Genomic DNA, 17,691 nt, shown 5'->3' on the forward strand with positions numbered 1-17,691 from the left:
TGGCCATAGCGAAGACCGCCCAAACAGAACAGACGAGGGCTGTTTGTTCAGAGCTTGCTCGAGCAAGAACTGCCTTCGCTTGGGTTTTGGAGACTTGACGGCATGCAGAGGAGTGGAAAAGCTCTACAGCGGAGAAAAGGCAAGGCTGCCGCTGTGTCCTGATTGGAGGCCATCAGCCCCGGGAAGCTGGAGGCGGGCTATCTAGAAGCAGGATGTCCTGTGATTGGTTAGGGGAGCGAACTGCCTTCCTCTGATTGGTCCTAAGTCGGAAGCAGGGACAAGAATTAGGGGGGCTGTCAGTAATCAAGACTTGGTCATTTTTGAGCCGATTATTTACAGGGATTATTGTTTGGTTCCTGGATCGGTTGCTAGAAATAGTGGTCTGACTGCCTACCAGTCTGACTTGCAGGTGGCGGGCTGGCTTTGTGGGCTGGTCAGTTGAGATAAAGGGTGGCTCCCTGAGCTGGTTGCTGGGTTGCAGATTGTGAGTCAGAGTTCTGTTTTGATATGTGTTTGTGAATTCAGTCTCTCCGAAGAGTGAGTGTGACACAGCCTGTTCCTTTGAGTTGTTCACTGTCCAGCCTCTGTGAGAAACCACAGCCCCTCCTTATCTGGTGTGTCAGGGGACAGAGTGGCCTCCATAATCTCTTTATGGCAAGGTTTCAGCCCACATCAGAATTTGAAAACTGGAGTTCCTGTCGTGGCTCAATGGTTAACGAACCCGACTAGTATCCATGAGGATGAGGGTTCAATCTCTGGCCTTGCCCAGTGGGTGAAGGATCCGGTGTTGCCGTGAGCTGTGGTGTAGGTCGCAGACGCGGCTCTGATCCCGTGTGGCTGTGGCTGTGGCCAGCAGCTACAGCTCTGATTGGACCTCAGCCTGGGAACTTCCCTATGCCGTGAGTGCAGGCCTAAAAAGACAAAAGACAAAAAAAAAGAAAACTGGTAGAGTATCATTGGGGTTTCACGTACAAGCGTGGCTAGATTATAGTGTTAATTACCATGTTTTTAAAAAAAAGTACCAGGAGATTGCTGATAAAAATCCAAATAGTAGGCACGGGGCTAGACCAGAAGAGCCCTGCCTTTGTCGATGGGACACCCCCTCTTCACTTCACCCTCTGTGCCCACTGCTGTCCACCTCTCTGCTCCCCGCCTGGCCTCTGTGGGCACCTGGCTCGTCAGCCTCCACAGGCCCTGCTCAGATGAGGCTGGGAGAAGCTTCGGCACAGGCACAGCAGAGCTGCTCCCCGCAGCCCTTCCTGGGGGGGCGGGGGGGGCGGCAGGCATCTCAGTGTTAGCCGGCCCGCCTCTTCTCCGAGGTCGAGGTGGAAACGAACTGCACTTGGACAACCTCAGCAGTAAAGCTCTGCTGAGAGCGGTCTGGCTTTCTGTGATGACTCCCCCGCTAAGTTGGACTCTGTCCTGCCTCAGTGCCATCACGATGAAGGGTTGGCACTGCCAAAAGTGCTGGCCAGTAGACCTCTGGTCAGGGGAGTAGCTGATGGGTAGGTTTACTGAACTGATAGGGATTGCAGATGTCTGGCCCCGTGTCACTCAGGCAACGTCGTCGTGGGTTTTAGGGCGCTTGCGGCATGCGGCCGAGACGCAGGACCTTTGCCAAGTGCTGTAAAGTCAGTTTTATGCACAGGAAGGCCAAGGAGTAGACTTCCTAACTAATAATCTCTTGGTCTTGAAAAAAAATGGTCTCTATACCTGGAGACAGATCTGTCAACAACAGATTTTAAAACAGCCCCTCGTTAAAAGCTGTTCCCCCTGTATCCTCAGAGCCCTGAGCTCATGTCCATAGTCACAGGACATTGTCGTTTTTCTGGGGTTTTTTTTTGATTCAGACTCCTGGGGGCTAAGGCATCAGTTATATACTGTTGAGCATGAAAAAATGTTTAAACTTTTATCATGGAAAAAGGAAAGAAGAAAGAATAACACAGCGCAGCCCCATGTAGTCCTTCTCTAATTAAAATGATAATAACTCATGACTAATCTTATTTAATCTGTACTCTTGACTACTCACCCGATAACATTTTGACGTAATTCTCAGACCTCATTGCATATCTGAGAAATAATTTTTTTTTTAACTGAATTCTCAAGTCCTTTTGTCACTGTGCCAGATGTTTGATTTCTGGTTCAGACTTTGTCACTTACCAGCCCTCTGACCTCGGTAAGTCCTTAACCTGTCGGACCCGTGGTGTCCTCTTTTGAAAAGCAGACTGTACCACATCCCGGCTCACCCTGGGTCTGATGAGATCCTGAGCAGCACCGTGGCACACAGTGGATTGATGTACAGATGTAGAGAATTATTCGTCTCATATATTTGCCACATAAAAGAACTCTCGGGAGTTCCCTGGTGGCCTAGGGGTTAGGATTCAGGACTTTCATCGCTGCAGCCCAGGTTCAATCCCTGGTCCAAGAACTGAGATCCCACTTCAAGCCGCTGCCCTCCTCAACCAAAAATAAAAACAAAATTGAAAAAAGACAGCGCTCCTTTGGCCCCTGCTCTTCCCAGCACAGTTCACTGGCCACTGTAGCTGTGCCGTCATCCACGCCGATCTTTCCACTCCGGTTATCTGAATGTCAAGAGGACCATCCAGGGAGTTCCTGTCATGGTGCAGCGGAAACGAATCCGACTTGGAACCACGAGGTGGGGGGTTTGATCCCTGGCCTCGCTCTGTGGGTTAAGGATCTGGCATTGCCCTGAGCTGTGGCGTAGGTCACAGACGTGGCTCGGATCCCGCGTTGCTGTGGCTCTGGTGTAGGCCAGCAGCAACAGCTCTGATTAGACCCCTGGCCTGGGAGCCTCCATATGCCGAGGGTACAGGCCTAAAAAGACAAAAAAAAAAAAAAAAAAGAGGCCCATCCATCATCCCCAGGCGGTTGATGGGAAAGCCATGGGCTGCGACATGACCCCTCACACATGTGTCTGGCCCAGTGTCCTTGCCTGCCAGCCTGTCCCTGCCCAGGAGTCCATGCCCTGCTGTGCCCTCATACCCGTGTCTGGGCCAGCGCCTGGGCTGGCCCATCTGCAGCGCCATGCTCAGGAGGACCACCCAGCAGATCCCATCAGATGAGAGCGCTCTCCTGGGGCAGGTTGGTCTGTATGTGGTTTGGTTCCCCTGGGGTCTTATTTTTTGCTGCTATTTCCTCTGCCTAAAATAGCAGTTCCTCTGCCTAAAAATTTCCTACATGTGATGCCTAGCTTGGAACAAAACTATATGTCTGCTCAGAAGTTAGAGCAGCAGACTTCCTGCTGCTCAGATATGCGGTGAGCCCTGGGTTCCAGTAGGCTTCTGGGAAGCAGGGACTCTGATTACCAAGAGGAGCTGTGTTGGTTAAATTAAAATTGAATTTTAAAAGGAGATGACATGTACAGCAGTGGCCAGAGGAAATAAACTTCTCAAAATGCATCGAAGCAGCCCCTGCGCCTCAGAGACGTGTCCCATTCATCCAGTGCTGCCCCAGCCTGTCCCCAATGCCCCAAGTCCCATTTTTTTAAATGTCTTTTTAGGGCCACACCTGCGGCATATGGAGGTTCCCAGGCTAGGGGTCGAACCAGACCTGCAGCTGCTGGCCCACGCCACAACCACAGCAATTTGGGATCCAAGCTGCGTCTGTGATCTACACCACAGCTCACAGCAACGCTGGATCCTTAACTCACTGAGCGAGGTCAGGGATGGAGCCCACATCCTCATGGATGCTCGTCCGGTTTGTTAACCACTGAGCCACGATGGGGACTGCCCCCAAATCCCATTTTTTAATTGCCCCAGTGGAAAGGCATATCCCGCTAAAGAAAGAGCTGTCTGTCTTCTCCAGAGTCCGTGACTTGGCCAAAGGGTCAGGTCTGGCTGAGGCATGATGGATGCCGCCCGGGCCCGGCTCCCACATGTGTCCTCTGGGTGCAGGCGTCGCGTGTCTTGACCAGCACTGCCCAGACACTTTGCATCTCTCTGTATCAGCCGAGGCCCCTTTTATGACGCTGAAGGCACAGTGCCAGGTTCTGGAGGAATGTCCGTTCATGTGACCTTGGTGGGGGCCGGGGTGGGGAGTGTTCTCAGAGAATACTTGCTCTGCTCCCCAGAGGCTGTGTGGCTTCGTGCCCGGGAGCTTTTGGCCTGGGCTCCATTTCCACGTGGGGAAGTCTGGGTCTGCTCTCCAAGCTTCTGACACGTAAAGAGGATAACAAGAGCCTAGCCCATGGAGTTGGCGTCCTTGCAGTAGTGAAATGAGCCAGGCTAATGAGTTAGTGTCCAGCACACCCTGAGGTGATGACAGCCCGTTGTCTCAGCCCAGCAGGAGCAGCGCCCCCGGCCCCCGGGACAGGCATGGGTACACCCTGCTTATGTGGAGAGAACACAGGTGTGCAGACCTGGGCATGGTTCAGCCACCCTGGTTAGGATGGCCCTTTGCTCCCTGAGAAGAGGCAGCTGTCCTGGAAGAGGTCCAGGGACCTGCATCGCTAACTGCTGGTCATTGGTGTTGGAGGGACCCAGCCTCTGATCCAGCTCGAGCTGCAAAAGCCTGATTTTTTTGTTGTTGTTTTTGTCATTTTTCCTTTTCTAGGGCTGCTCCTGCGGCATTTGGAGGTTCCCAGGCTAAGGGTCGAACCAGACCTGCAGCTGCCGGCCTACACCACAACCACAGCAATTCGGAATCCAAGCTGCGTCTGCAACCTACACCACAGCTCACAGCAACACTGGATCCTTAACCCACTGAGCAAGGCCAGGGATCGAACCTGCAACCCCATGGTTCCCAGTCAGATTCGTTAACCACTGCGCCACGATGGGAACTCCAAGCCTGATATTTTGATAGTGACCTGAAGCCTATGTTTTTGTTTGTTTGTTTGTTTGTTTTCCTCAATGGGCTCCAGGAACAGGGGCAGGAGAGAGGGCAGAACCGTGCAAATTAGCTGGTTTGAAGACTCGGCTTGGGGGATGCACCCATGTGGGGTTACCTCAATGCTTCAGGGGCAAGGCAGGGGTCTCAGTAGCGAGGGTTCCCAGTTCTGGCCAACTTCAAAAGGAACGTGTTGAGGGGATACTTGGGACAGGGACACCCAGGCCTGATTGATGGCCAGGGGCCAGGCTGGAGGGGAACAGGCAGGAGCCAGAGGACACCAGGGCACAGGAAGCAGAGCAGCCGTACAGCCACAGCCACCTTCTGTGGTGGCTGGGCTGGAAGCACCTGCCGGCGCCCCTTTGTCCCTTGCTCAGCTCGAGAGGGTGTCTGATAGGCTGAGCTTGGGTTCGGGGCCCACCCTGGAATTGGGTTCCTGGTGGACCTGGGATCTGGCGCCCTCGGCTCCCTGCCCCCTGGTTTTCTGGATGTGGGACTGGTTCTCCTACCACGTCACACGTGTAGGGGAAAGACGGACTCTGGGAGTGGGGTGGCCAATTTGGTCCCTGGACCAAGTGTGATGGGGACGGAAGTGCTCGGGGACTGTGGCGCAGGGGGGTGGCGGGGTCAGCGAGGTGAGGGCGGACCTGCCCAGGAGAGGTGCGTGTCCAGGATGCCAGGGGCTCAGGAGCCCTGCCGGTTGGAGCTGGGCAGGCGGTAGAGTTGGAGGGGAGTTTTCTGGACGCAGGTGAGGTTGGACGCCAGGCGGCGGGGGCCCCTGCGGGATGAGAGGAAGGGAGAAAGGGGTCGCCCAGAGAATCAGGCCGGGCTGGGCGGCCCTGCTGCTGGCCCGTGGCCCACGCCGCCTCTGTTGCCCCTAAGAAGTCGAGTGGGGGGTTGTTGCTGAGCGCGAGAGGAGCTTTTTCCCAGGCAGTGACGCAGCGCAGGGCCAACACCCCCAGGCCGGCAGTGGATGGGCTGTGCCAGGGACGCTCGTGCGCGGGAGGGAAGTGAGCCCCTGAGGCAGGTGGCTGCAGTGAGGACCGTAGTAGGAAGTGGAGTTTGGTGGGGTTTTTTTTTTATAAGATGAAAAGACCTTGAAAACATTCACGTTTCTGAAAAGGGAGGCTGGACAGCAAACCAGAGGTGGGAAAGGGGGGAAGCACAGGGCGGCTATTAGCTCATCTCCGCGCGGACCCGGTTTCTGGAAAGTCCGATGTGGTAGAAGGCGTTTGATCTGCCCACGGGGTACATTTTTCTGAACGACACCCAGGAGAGAGGCCTTTTCAGTGGAAAATGTGAATTCTCGCTTTCAGAGGGACGTGGGACTTGCCCCTGTGTCACAGGCGGGGTGGTTCTTGGCTGCCCGAGGGCCCCCGCGGCCGCGTTTCCCAGCCTCTCGCTGGGTGTGCGGCAGGTGGAAAGGGGTTTCCAGCAAGCTCAGGGCACAGACCTGGACAGGCTGGGGAGGAAGGAAGCCTGACAGCCCTTCGTGCAGGGGCGGGAGGGACACCTTCTGGGCTTGCCTTCTAACTGGGAGGCAGAAGTGGGGGAGGTCGTTGGGGGGCGCTCTTGGAGAGCCTCTCTCACTCCTCTGATCAGTTTTTCAGCAGCTGTGGCCAGATTTCATCATCATGTTACTGTTAGGATTTTTTTTTTTTTTTTTTGTCTTTTTAGGCTGCACCTGCAGCATGTGGAGGTTCCCAGTCTAGGGGGTCTGTCTAATCGGAGCTGCTGCTGCCAGCCTACACCACAGCCACAGCAATGCCAGATCTGAGCCATGCCTGCGACCTACACCACAGCTCATGGCAATGTCGGATCCTCAACCCACGGAGGGAGGCCAGGGATTGAACCCGCAACCTCACGGTTCCTAGTTGGATTCATTTCCGCTGCGCCATGACAGGAACTCCCACTGTTGGGATTTTTGCCACATCTGTGTACCATCTGTTTATTACTACTCATTTTTTTTTTTTTGTCTTTTTGCTATTTCTTTGGGCCGCTCCTGCGGCATATGGAGGTTCCCAGGCTAGGGGTCGAATCGGAGCTGTAGCCACCGGCCTACGCCAGAGCCACAGCAACGCGGGATCTGAGCAGGGTCTGCAACCTACACCACAGCTCACGGCAACGCCGGATCGTTAACCTACTAAGCAAGGGCAGGGACCGAACCCGCAACCTCATGGTTCCTAGTCAGATTCATCAACCACTGCACCACGACGGGAACTCCTACTACTCATTTTTAATTTAAATTTGCTTTTTTTAAAAAAAACATAAGCAACTTTACTTATAAAAGATTAGATCCCTGCTATAATTTGCATATTAGTACTACTGTCCTGGTCTTTGTCATTAGCTTTTCTCGGCCTCCTCAGTAGACACGGTATCTGTGTCACAGCTGTTGCCATAACACAGCTGTGACCTCCATTTGCCACCAGCGTGATCTTTTATTTTTTTAAACTTTAATAATTTTTTTTTTGGTCTTTCTCTCATTTTAGGGCCGCTCCCGCGGCATATGGAGGTTCCCAGGCAAGGGGTACAATCAGAGCTGTTGCTGCTAGCCTACACCACAGCCACAGCAATGCCAAATACAAGCTGCATCTGCAGCCTACACCACAGGTCACAGTAATGCCGGATCCTTAACCCACTGAACCAGGCCAGGGGTCAAACCTGCAACCTCATGGTTCCTAGTCGGATTCATTGCTGCTGTGCCACAGCGGGAACTCCTAAACTTTGATAATATTTAAGTAGGCAAGGCGCTTACAAGTACCCTTCTCCTTGAGAGGCCAACCAGATTAAGTTCAGATGCCCTGGGATGGCCCCCTCGCCCAGTCCCTCCCTAGTGATGGTGGGTAGCCTTGCTGGCCTGTCCCCTGCAGTATTATTTCCTGGGTTTTAGTTTTGTTTTAACGTAAATGTTACATTGTTTTCTTGCCTTTTTTTTTTTTTAAGCTATTTTTTAGGGCCGCTCCCACTGCATATGGAGGTTCCCAGGCTAGGGGTCAAATCGGAGCTTACAGCCACCAGTCTACACCACAGCCACAGCAATGCCAGACCCAAGCCACATCTGCAAACTACACCACAGCTCATGGCAATGCCAAATCTTTAGCCCACTGAGCAAGGCCAGGGATCGAACCCGAATCCTCATGGATACTAGACGGATGTTTCCGCTGAGCCACAAAGGGAACTCCCTTGTGGGTTTTTTTTTTCCTTCAAGTGATTTTTCTAAAGCACAAATCTTTTGATGTTGCTTATTTTAACAACTAAAAACAGTAATAGATACTCTTGGTTTAAAAAAGTGTCATAGTACAGAAGGGTAATTCTAAGACACAAGACTGACATGTCCGCCTCTGCTTCCAACTCAAAAGGCTCCCACTGCCCACAGGAGAAAGGCCACACGCTCCCCCAGCCTGCGGGGCCCTGCTCGATCCGGCTCCTGCTTCCTGCTGCAGCCTCATTGGCCCTCCCAGCCATCCTTCCTTCCTTCCCCTGCCAGGGCACTGTCCGTCCACCCTGGCCCCCCTGCAGTGCTGGCTTGGCCTCCCCCTCCCCGGGCTCTGTCTGTGTCCTCTCTCGGATGGGCTGATGGCCCTGGGGAGGGGTGCGGGCTTCCTTGTGCGCATACCTTGGCTTGCTCGAGTCCCGTTGTCGGGCAGCACGAGGTGGCTGTGTTGGCGAGCTCCCCACTGCTCAGCCCCCCTCTGCGTCTTGGCCTCTTCACCTGAACCAGGAGGCTGCCTGTGCCTGCCTGGGGAGCTGTGGGCAGGATGGGTAAATTACTGTGTAAGGGAGTTCCCATCGTGGCGCAGTGGTTAATGAATCTGACTAGGAACCCTGAGGTTGTGGGTTTGATCCCTGGCCTTGCTCAGTGGGTTAAGGATCCCGTGTTGCTGTGGCTCTGGTGTAGGCCAGTGTCTACACCTCAGATTGGACCCCTAGCCTGGGAACCTACATATGCCGTGGGAGCAGCCCTAGAAAAGGCAAAAAGACCAAAAAACAAACAAAAAAAATTACTGTGTGAGAAGCGCTCAGATGCGGGCTTTCCCGGGGCTGGTGCTCAGTGTGAGCTGCTGCTCTTACCCCGCAGTTGTCATCCTTCATGGTTGCAGCTGCCCCCCAGCACACAGGCCCGGGGCGTGTAAGTGCGCCGTGCAGGTTTGATTGCCGAATAAAGGAAGGAAGGCTAGAGGTAGCCCTGATGCGTGCGTGAAGACAGAGCCTCTAATCTAGGGAGGGGTCATGCGGTGATGCCCACAGTAGGTTCCGAGCACACAGCCGTGGGATGAGATGCTGAGTCGAGATGGTGACCTGGCCGCAGGAAACTGTGGTGGTGGAGCTGGTGGGGCTCGGCTACCATTTCCCGGCCCTTTTTCTTCACAGCTCCTTCCCTGTCTTTGCTCCAGGAAGAAAGAAGCCACAGGCCTTGGCGCTTCCCCAGCGGAGCTGGGCCTTCCCTTCGCCCATTTCTGGCTTCGCCGTCTCTGTTCAGGTGGACGGCGTGATTGAGTCAAGCTACAATTTTTTGAGGGAGCGCTCCCCCCGACCCCCCCTTTTCTTTGGCCTCTGTTTCCAGGCAACGCTCCTGTCGAGAAGTTGGAGGACTTCATCAACAACATTAACAGTGTCCTGGAGTCTTTGTACATTGAGATAAAGAAGGGAGTCACAGAAGACGATGGGAGACCCATCTACGCGCTGGTGAGTGCAGACAGTGCCCCCTGGTGGCAGTAGGAGGGACTGCGGCCGGGAGCCCTGTGTCCTCTGTAGTGGGAAGTGTACCCGCCTCACCAAGGGCCTGGAGGGAGAACCCTGGGTCCGTCCGCCTCCCTGTCCTGGCCCATCTCCGCTCCCCACGGCCCCCGTGGTCTGTAGTATCTGTAGTGTCCTCTGCTGTCATCAGGGTCTGGGATAATGGGAGCGCGTGCCCAGCTCTCAACCTCAGCGCTTGCTTCGCTGCCCCACATGGAGCCCCTGCCTGTAACCGGGCAGCATGCATTTGGTTTTAGTGTGTTTGCTGCCGGTTCTCGGCAAGAGGTCACCCCCAAATGAATGGACCATTAGAGCTACAGGAATAAAATGCCTTTTCACTTGGAGTGAGATATAGAAGCTATGAGAAGGAAAAATGTGTGGGGGCCCTAAAGATGGAGACCCATATGGAGCTTCTTGTGGTGTCCAGAGTTTTCCCTCCCAACTAGGGAACGAGGTGAAATATAGATGAGGAGGTGCCGACCAGCCCCCTCCTTGGCTAGAGGACTCCTACCAGTTAAAGAGCAACCTCCTACCAGCAGCCCCACACAGAAAGGGGCTCTAGTCCGGAGTTTCCCAAACTCTCTTCTTTGGATGAAAAGATAATGGAGTCAAATGACATGGCAATGCTGGGTTAGTCCTTAAAATCAGATTTCTTTACTGCCAGACTTCTCAGCGCCTTTTGCGTTTGAAGCTCTGTTAGCATGCAGACAAGTTGCCCAAAGTTAGCTGAGTTTAGAAGATATCGCACAACCTTGGGAGTTTTAAAATCTCTGAAAGTTCGGCATATTGATGGAGCTAAAGATGTAAGCCTGTGACATAAAACAGGTTACACACACATCCCTGTGGCCCGCTGCGCCTGGATGCGGGAGCTCCATGACTGGCGAGGCAGAGGGAGAGGCAACCAGCGAATGAACGGCCTGACCCGCATGCTGACTTATTTTGTAGGTGAACCTTGCAACGACTTCAGTGTCCAAAATGGCCTCAGACTTTGCAGAGAATGAGCTGGATCTGTTTAGAAAGGCCGTAAGTACACTAACTCCCATTGCCCATTGGCCAGGCTGCTTCTGGGAAACTTGTGTCTTTCATCAGAGACGGAAACGATCATCTTAGAAAGATCTCAGGGAAACGTGCAAGAAGAGAATGTGTTACATGTATGCGTAACTGGGTCACCATGCTGTACGGGAGGGAAAAAAAATTGTATTGGGGAAATAAATATTTAAAAAAAAAAAAAGAAAGAAAGGTCTCAGGGAGTTCCTGTCGTGGCGCAGTGGAAACAAATCCAACTAGGAACCATGAGGTTATGGGTTCGATCGCTGGCCTCGCTCAGTGGGTTAAGGATCTGGCATTGCTGTGAGCTGCAGTGTAGGTCACAGACATGGCTAGATCTGGCATTGCTATGGCTGTGACGTAGGCCAGCAGCTGTAGCTCCAGTTTGACCCCTAGCCTCGGAACTTCCAGGTGCGGCCCTAAAAAGCAAAAAAAAAAAAAAAAGTCTCAGAAAGCCCACTGCAGGGGGATGTCACCAAGCACCCCACCCAGAATTCATAGTTGCCAGCTGATTGCTGGCGGGGGGGGGGGGGGGGGGGTCGCCACGGCTGCTCAGGAAAGAACAGCTGGTCTGGGTTTGAGCAGCGGCGGGCCTCCTGGGCGCTTGGTGCAGGTGAGCAGGTGTTACTGCTTAGTGCTGCCGTGTGGTCCAGGACTGGCTGCAGCATCACCCTGGAGGGAGCTTTCAAGAAAGGCCGGATCCCAGTCCCCACCCAGACTGTTGAATCCGAACCTGTATTCTGGGAAGGTGCCCACTGATCCACTTGCATGGCGACATTGAGAGCCGCTGCCCTGCCACTGTTCACTGAGCCACCTTGTCGCTTACCTGGCTGAGCACCTGGTTAAAGACGGGGTTCTGAGTCCGGATGCGCGATGTAGTAACTGGGAGGTAAAACTCAGGTCTGTGGGCTTCAAGGCTTCGAGGGCTGAGTCTTAGGGTCATTCCTTTCTAAGCCTCCCCTGGGGACGACGAGCAGCCAGGGTTGAGAACCAGGCTCCAAGATGCCAGACAGGTGTGTGGGCAGAAAGCCTGTCTTCCCAGCGGCTCCGCCCTGCTATGGGCATAAGCCATAGGGCAGCCCGCCTGCCAGCCTCTCCCGGCCTGGCACCATGGGCACCATGCCTCTGAGGCCCCCAGGGGTGCTCTCCTGCTGCCCCTCCCCCCCCGGCTCTGCTTTCCTGTCACTTAGGCCAGCCTCGTGGCCTTGCCCACATTTCACTCTCAGCTTCTCCATCTTCAGGGAGGTGAAATGACCCTTCTTGATTTAAGAGGAGGCATTAAGATCATTCATTTGGGGAGTTCCCATTGTGGCTCAGTGGAAATGAATCTGACTAGTATCCACGAGGACACAGGTTCGATCCCTGACCTGGCACAGTGGGTTAAGGATCTGGCGTTGCTGTGAGCTGTGGTGGAGGTCGCAGATGCAGCTCGGATCCCGAATTGCTGTGGTTGTGGCGTGGGCCGGCAGCTACAGCTCCGATTCGACCCCTAGCCTGGGAATCTCCATATGCTGTGGGTGCAGCCCTAAAAAAAAAAGACAAAATAAATAAGACTGTTCACTTGGGATGGCGTTACAAGAGTGACTGTGGCGTCAAAACTGAACGTGTTATGGTTTTTGATGCATATTATTGTTTTCCTGAAGGCTGCTACAGTTCTGCCTGAGATGTGAGTAATTTCACTGCACCCCTGTCGGGGTTGGTATCATTGCTTCAAAGTTATTTTTGCCGATTTAATAGATGAACGTGGTACCCACTGTTTCTTCTAGCTGGAACTCATTATCGACTCCGAAAGCGGCTTCGCGTCTTCCACAAATATCTTGAACCTGGTCGATCAGCTCAAAGGCAAGAAGATGAGGAAGAAGGAAGCCGAGCAAGTGCTGCAGAAGTTTGTACAAAACAAATGGCTCATTGAGGTACCTGGTCCCACAGATTCTCCAGCTTGGCTCACTTTTTGGAGGGAATCATCATCTTCCCTCCCCAACCACCCTGGATCCCACATGTGTCTGTGGAGCCAGGCCCTTTCAGGCTCATCTGCTTCGATGCCCACAGTGACCCTGCGAGGAGGCCTGGAACCTCCTGGTCACTCCCGCGACCTTGTCCAGGGCACCCTAGCCGGAAGTGGCCGGGCCTGTGACCCGGGTCCACGGGCTGGAGGCAGTGTGCACGCTGGGTAGGCGTACAGCGTGAGCACCAGCCCTGGGCCCAAATCCCAGTGCGGGTGTCCCCCGTGTCCTCATCTCTACTGAGGGGAGCGGTGGCATCCACTCCAGGTGTGTCAGGTGCCCGCTGCTGGCGCCTCAGGAATCGCTGTGACGGCACGGTTCTCACTGGCAGCATCACACTCTTCTGGGCCCGTGCTCTTGGGTTCTTGCACTTAGACGGCGGCCTTTGAGGCGAGGAGCTGGAGGGAGCCGGGAAAGGTTCAAGTTTCTAGACGCCCCGCGTCTAGTTCTGTCGGCTGGAGCAGTCAGATGTCTCCGCTCTTTTTCCACAAATGCACCCCCGTTTCCAAGAAACCCAAGCCGGACGTGCTCAGCGCCGCCCTGGGTCCCACAGCCCTGCCCCTCCGCTGCCCATCTGGGCGGGACGTGCTCAGCTGGGCCCTCGACTTCCTCACTCAGCGGTCAGGCCTGAGGCTGGAGGCTGCTGCTGTGGTGACACCATGCTTCACTTCCCTTCTGGGGAGAGGTCCCCTCTGGTGTGGGGACAGCAGTGCTCTGAGTGGTCGATCTCTCGGTGGAGAAGACCCCGGCAGCCTGACCGGAAATAGTCAGTTCCTGAGGGACTTTGCTGATGGGAGGAAAGGTCTGGCGAGGCCACAGCGGCCAGGTCAGGGGTGGCAGGTGGGGGGCGTGCCAGCATCTCTGGGCACGTCTGCACCTCGGGTCCTCCCGGCCGCCCTGTGGCGACACGGAGCCCCTTAGCTCTGTTCCGTGGCCGAACCACGGCAGCCCCATGATCTGGGTGAAGTCCCATAGCCGGCAAGTGGCAGGGCCATGCTCAGCCCCCAGCTCGGGTGACTGCAGGTCCCTGTCAATTGCTTTGTCACAGTTTTCCTTCCTCTCTGGGGTGGATTTGGCAACACGGAACGTTCTGGGGCAGCTTGGGTCACAACCCCACGCTCTGTCCTCGGGCAAGCTCCCTGAGGGCCAGGCCTGCGCCCTCCTCGTGGCTGCACCTCAGTGCTCCTGAGGCCCTGGTAACTGCTTCCTGAACGGGGCGGGAGGATGGAATCCCAGAGGAACGGAATGTATCTAAAACGTACCGAGGCAGTGACACCGGAAATCCTTGTAGATTGGGAAAAAGCGGTGTTTGGATGGGGGACCACGTTGCTGAGAACACGTGTCATCGTGTCATCCTCCCCCCGCCCACCGAGCTCACCCCCTGTGCCCTGCTTGGGGCCTGCAGGCGGTCGTGCATATCCAGCACGATGCTGTCACGTCCCCGCGCAGGGCTGGAGGCTGTCCTTTGCTGCCCAGAGAGGGGACAAGGGAAGGAAAGAATGCCTCTGGGGGCTGCTGGGCTTGCCCTCGGGCCCAGCCTCCTGTCATCTCTGCTTCTTCCTCAGTGACATGGAGATGCTGGGGCCGCCTGTGAGCTGAGCCCTGGCCCCCACAGCCCCACAGGCCTCAGGGGAGCCCCCTGGCTGGCTGAGCCCTCGGGCCTTTCGCGGACGAAGGAACAGGCCCAGTGCAGCAGAGGATGCGGTGGGCAGGCCCCCGGTGCTCTGGCTTTGCTGCTGCCCGCGTCAGTGGCTTCTGGTCTCTGGGCCGTTTCCTGTCTGAAGGATGAGGACAGTGACGGCTTCGGGTGTTTCCTTCGTGAGGGCGGAGTGCTCTCTGAATGGTCAGCCTGGGGGTTGCCGTGAGTCCTGTGGCTCTCTGGAGGGACAGCTGAGGGACTGTGGGGTGGCTGCTGGCCGGTCCCCTGACCTGCCTTCCTGGGGCAGCACCTTGATCAGAGGGACCACGGCCTCTCAGAATGAGACTTTCCCCAGGAGCTGTGCTGTGCAGACTTTATTGGCCACGATGGGACAGGGCTCTGCCCCGGCTCGGCTGAGTGTGGGCTGGGCGGGGTCAGTGGGGAGAGGCCCCAGGACCGGGGAGCCCTCAGAAGGTGTGGCCCCTCGGAGCTTGGATGCCATTCATTGACTTCAACGGATAAACTTCCACGGGCCCCTGGGACACCTGTCTGCCTCTGGGTGGCTCTCAGCCCACCTCTTCCCTGTGAGGTGGCCATGGGGTCAGCCACTGCAGTCAAGGGTTTCTGTATTTCCTGGCTTTCCCAGGGTTTGGGGGTTACACGGCCTGGGGACTGTTTGGATGTGGGAACCGAGAGGCCCCACCACCCACGCCACCACGATGCAGCCTGGGGCCTCCCTGGACCCGCCCTAGCGTGGTCCCGAAAGTGGCGTGGCTAGAGGTAATTAGAGACCACCCCTGCGGAGGCTCCGGGCAGCAGTGCTGGGAGGCACCTGCAGTGCTGCTCCTGGGGGCTGGGGGTCAGGGGAGAAGAGGAGGGAGGGGGCACCTGGGTCTGGGCTGGGAGTTCACCCCCAGGGGTCACTGCCTCCCTTTCCTGGCCTCTGTCCTGCTGTAGGAGGGCTGGGGCAGGCCTCGCGTGTGGGTCTGCTGCACAAGGTCCGTGATGCCAGGAGGCGCACATACGGCACTGAGATGATGAGGGGTCTGGGGTCCCTGCCTCGGTTTCCTTTCAGGTCTTTCCCAAGTTTCCCTGCTCGAGGCTCTGCCAGGGGCCGGCGTGGATGCCCGCTGGCTGGGATTGGCAAAAGCCTGTGGGTCGAGGGGTGTAGGGGCCTCTGCCCCTTTCTGGGCTTTTCTCGGGCTGTGGGAGCAGAGGCACCGGGCGGGAAAAGGGCCTGGTGTGCCAGTTGCATAAAAGATGCCGCGTCCTACCGTGTCCCTGCAGAAGGAAGGGGAGTTCACCCTGCACGGCCGCGCCATCCTGGAGATGGAGCAGTACATCCGGGAGGTGTACCCCGACGCCGTGAAGGTCTGCAACATCTGCCACGGCCTCCTCATCCAGGTACCGCGGGCACCTTCTAGAAGTCTCTTTCAGGGCCCAGGCCTCCGGCACTGCTGCCGCCTCCTCCGACGTGGGCAGCGGTGGGCATCTCCTGCCTGGTTCCTCTCTCCTCGTCTCAGGGCTTTTGAAGTTCTCCTCCAGAAGGGCGCTCTGAAGTCTTTCGTGCGGCCCGTGTTATCCTGGCCGTTGGGGGGTGAACATCTTTTTGTCTCAGCCGTGGTTTTCCCAACTTCTGTTTACGCTGCGAATTTCGTAGGGCTTCGGAACAGCGCAGCTGGACCAGTGCTGGGTGTTTGTATTTTCTTCGTTGTAACGTCATCTCTTTGGCAGTCGTCACCTGCCCTGGGATGAGCCTCTTTCACGTCCGTCCTTTTGGGCACCTGGCGGTTGTTTCCTGGGGTTGAATGCCCGGGAGTGGAGCTTCTGGGACGGAGCACGCACGCGGTTTGTCTAAAGCTTCTGATCCACGTTGCCAAACTGCCTGCTGAAAAGCTGTAGCCGTCCTCACGCCCCTTCAAGGGGCCAGGGGTGCCGGGAGCCCTGGATTTGGGGTGGCCTGGCTGCTCTGCAGGGCCTGGCCCGCGGCCCCCTGCTCTGTGTCCAGCCTTGGGGGTCTTGAGCTCCTCCCCCTGCGCTCATCTGTCAGATTCTGCACTTGAACCCACTGCACCCAGGGCTGTGGGACTGCTCTCAGCATGACTCTGGGGCCTGGAAGACAGAGCACAGAGCCTGCGGGATGGTTTCCCAAGATTTGTGAACACGGAGGTGGGTTCCCGGCCCCACAGCCATGACCTCTCTCTTTTCAGGGTCAAAGCTGCGAGACGTGTGGGATCAGGATGCACTTGCCTTGTGTGGCCAAGTACTTCCAGTCCAACGTGGAGCCGCGCTGCCCACACTGTAACGACTACTGGCCCCACGAGATACCAGGTTCGTGTCCCCAGCCGCTCCCTCTCCCCCAGCCCCTGCGGGCGGGGCTGGCAGGGCGGGGCCTGGCCCGGGTGCCGGTGCCCAGGCCTGTAGGGCACCCCGAGGGGGCAGGACCTGAGCCCCAAATGCTGAAGCAGCTTCTGCTGTCAGTGAGGCCGGCCTGCCTGCTCTGTTCCCCAGGGCTCTCTCGAACCCAGCAGAAATCCCAGGGTGTGTGAGGGTTTGGCACAGACGAGGCTCCCTCCCTGCAGCTGTCTGGCGGGAAGAATGTGAAAGCTGTGTTCCCAGCCCCCTCAGCTTGTTCCTCTGTCAGCTGGGCTAACTGTACCTTCCTGGGGGGTTGGCAGTGAAGAATGTTCCATGGGACAGGGTCCTTGGCCCAAGAGAGTGGCCGTGGGCGCCAGCCCCGCCACTCACGGCATCGTCCGGCTCTTGTGTGTGCAGAAGTCTTCGACCCCGAGAAGGAGAGGGAGGCTGGTGTCTCCAAATCGAACAAAAGGTCCTCACGATCCAGGCAGCACTAGGTGGCCACCGCCTTCACGGGGTGACCGACTGGCCGGCGCGTTTGGAAGAGAAGCATCAGTTGCGCATTTTACATGCATCGCCTCCTTTGTCTTTCGCACTCACTTGTTAACGGGTTTGGAATAAACTTAAAAGAGCAGCAGCTGCCGCAGCCTCAGCGGTGGTCCCGCGGTCCTCGGCCCGCAGCTCACGGAGAGCCGGGAGCCCAGGTGAGGCTGGCCCAGCTCCCTCTGCCCAGCACGGCCCTGGAGGCCCCTTGTTCGGTCCCCAGCTCCAGTGACTTCTCCCATCCGCACTGGCCCACCCGACTTGGACTCAAAGGGAGCCTGGGTCTTGGCGTCGCCTGTGTCCCCACAGCCCACACCTTCCTCTGGCCTCAGATGCACCGGCCTGAGGCTGCAGGCTGGGCTGCGCTGCGCTATCCCCACTGGGTGCTCTGCCCCGCCCAGCCGCGGCCCTGCTCGGAGCCGGGAAGTCGGCCTGCACGCCTCCTCCCCTCTGCCCTCGAGCATCAAGCTGCCACCAACTCCAGGGCAGCCCACCCGCACCTGACGGCCCCCAAGCCAA

At 56.6% G+C, this 17,691-nt stretch overlaps 1 protein-coding gene across 3 annotated transcripts in view; it reads left to right on the forward strand.

Annotated features, from left to right (window-relative positions):
• NSMCE1 (NSE1 homolog, SMC5-SMC6 complex component) overlaps positions 1–17,266 on the forward strand; it is a 39,796-nt gene extending 22,530 nt beyond the window's left edge. For all 3 annotated transcript variants that reach the window (XM_047780257.1, XM_047780255.1, XM_047780256.1), the window contains exons 3-8: positions 9,410–9,531; positions 10,528–10,605; positions 12,396–12,542; positions 15,559–15,675; positions 16,482–16,602; positions 17,047–17,266. In XM_047780257.1, the coding sequence (XP_047636213.1) occupies positions 9,410–9,531; positions 10,528–10,605; positions 12,396–12,542; positions 15,559–15,675; positions 16,482–16,602; positions 17,047–17,126 (665 nt within the window). In that variant the 3' untranslated portion in view covers positions 17,127–17,266. The remainder of the gene's footprint in view (positions 1–9,409; positions 9,532–10,527; positions 10,606–12,395; positions 12,543–15,558; positions 15,676–16,481; positions 16,603–17,046) is intronic.
• Positions 17,267–17,691: the final 425 nt, after the last annotated feature.

This window comes from Phacochoerus africanus, chromosome 5, assembly GCF_016906955.1.
Source record: "Phacochoerus africanus isolate WHEZ1 chromosome 5, ROS_Pafr_v1, whole genome shotgun sequence".
NCBI lineage: Eukaryota > Metazoa > Chordata > Mammalia > Artiodactyla > Suidae > Phacochoerus > Phacochoerus africanus.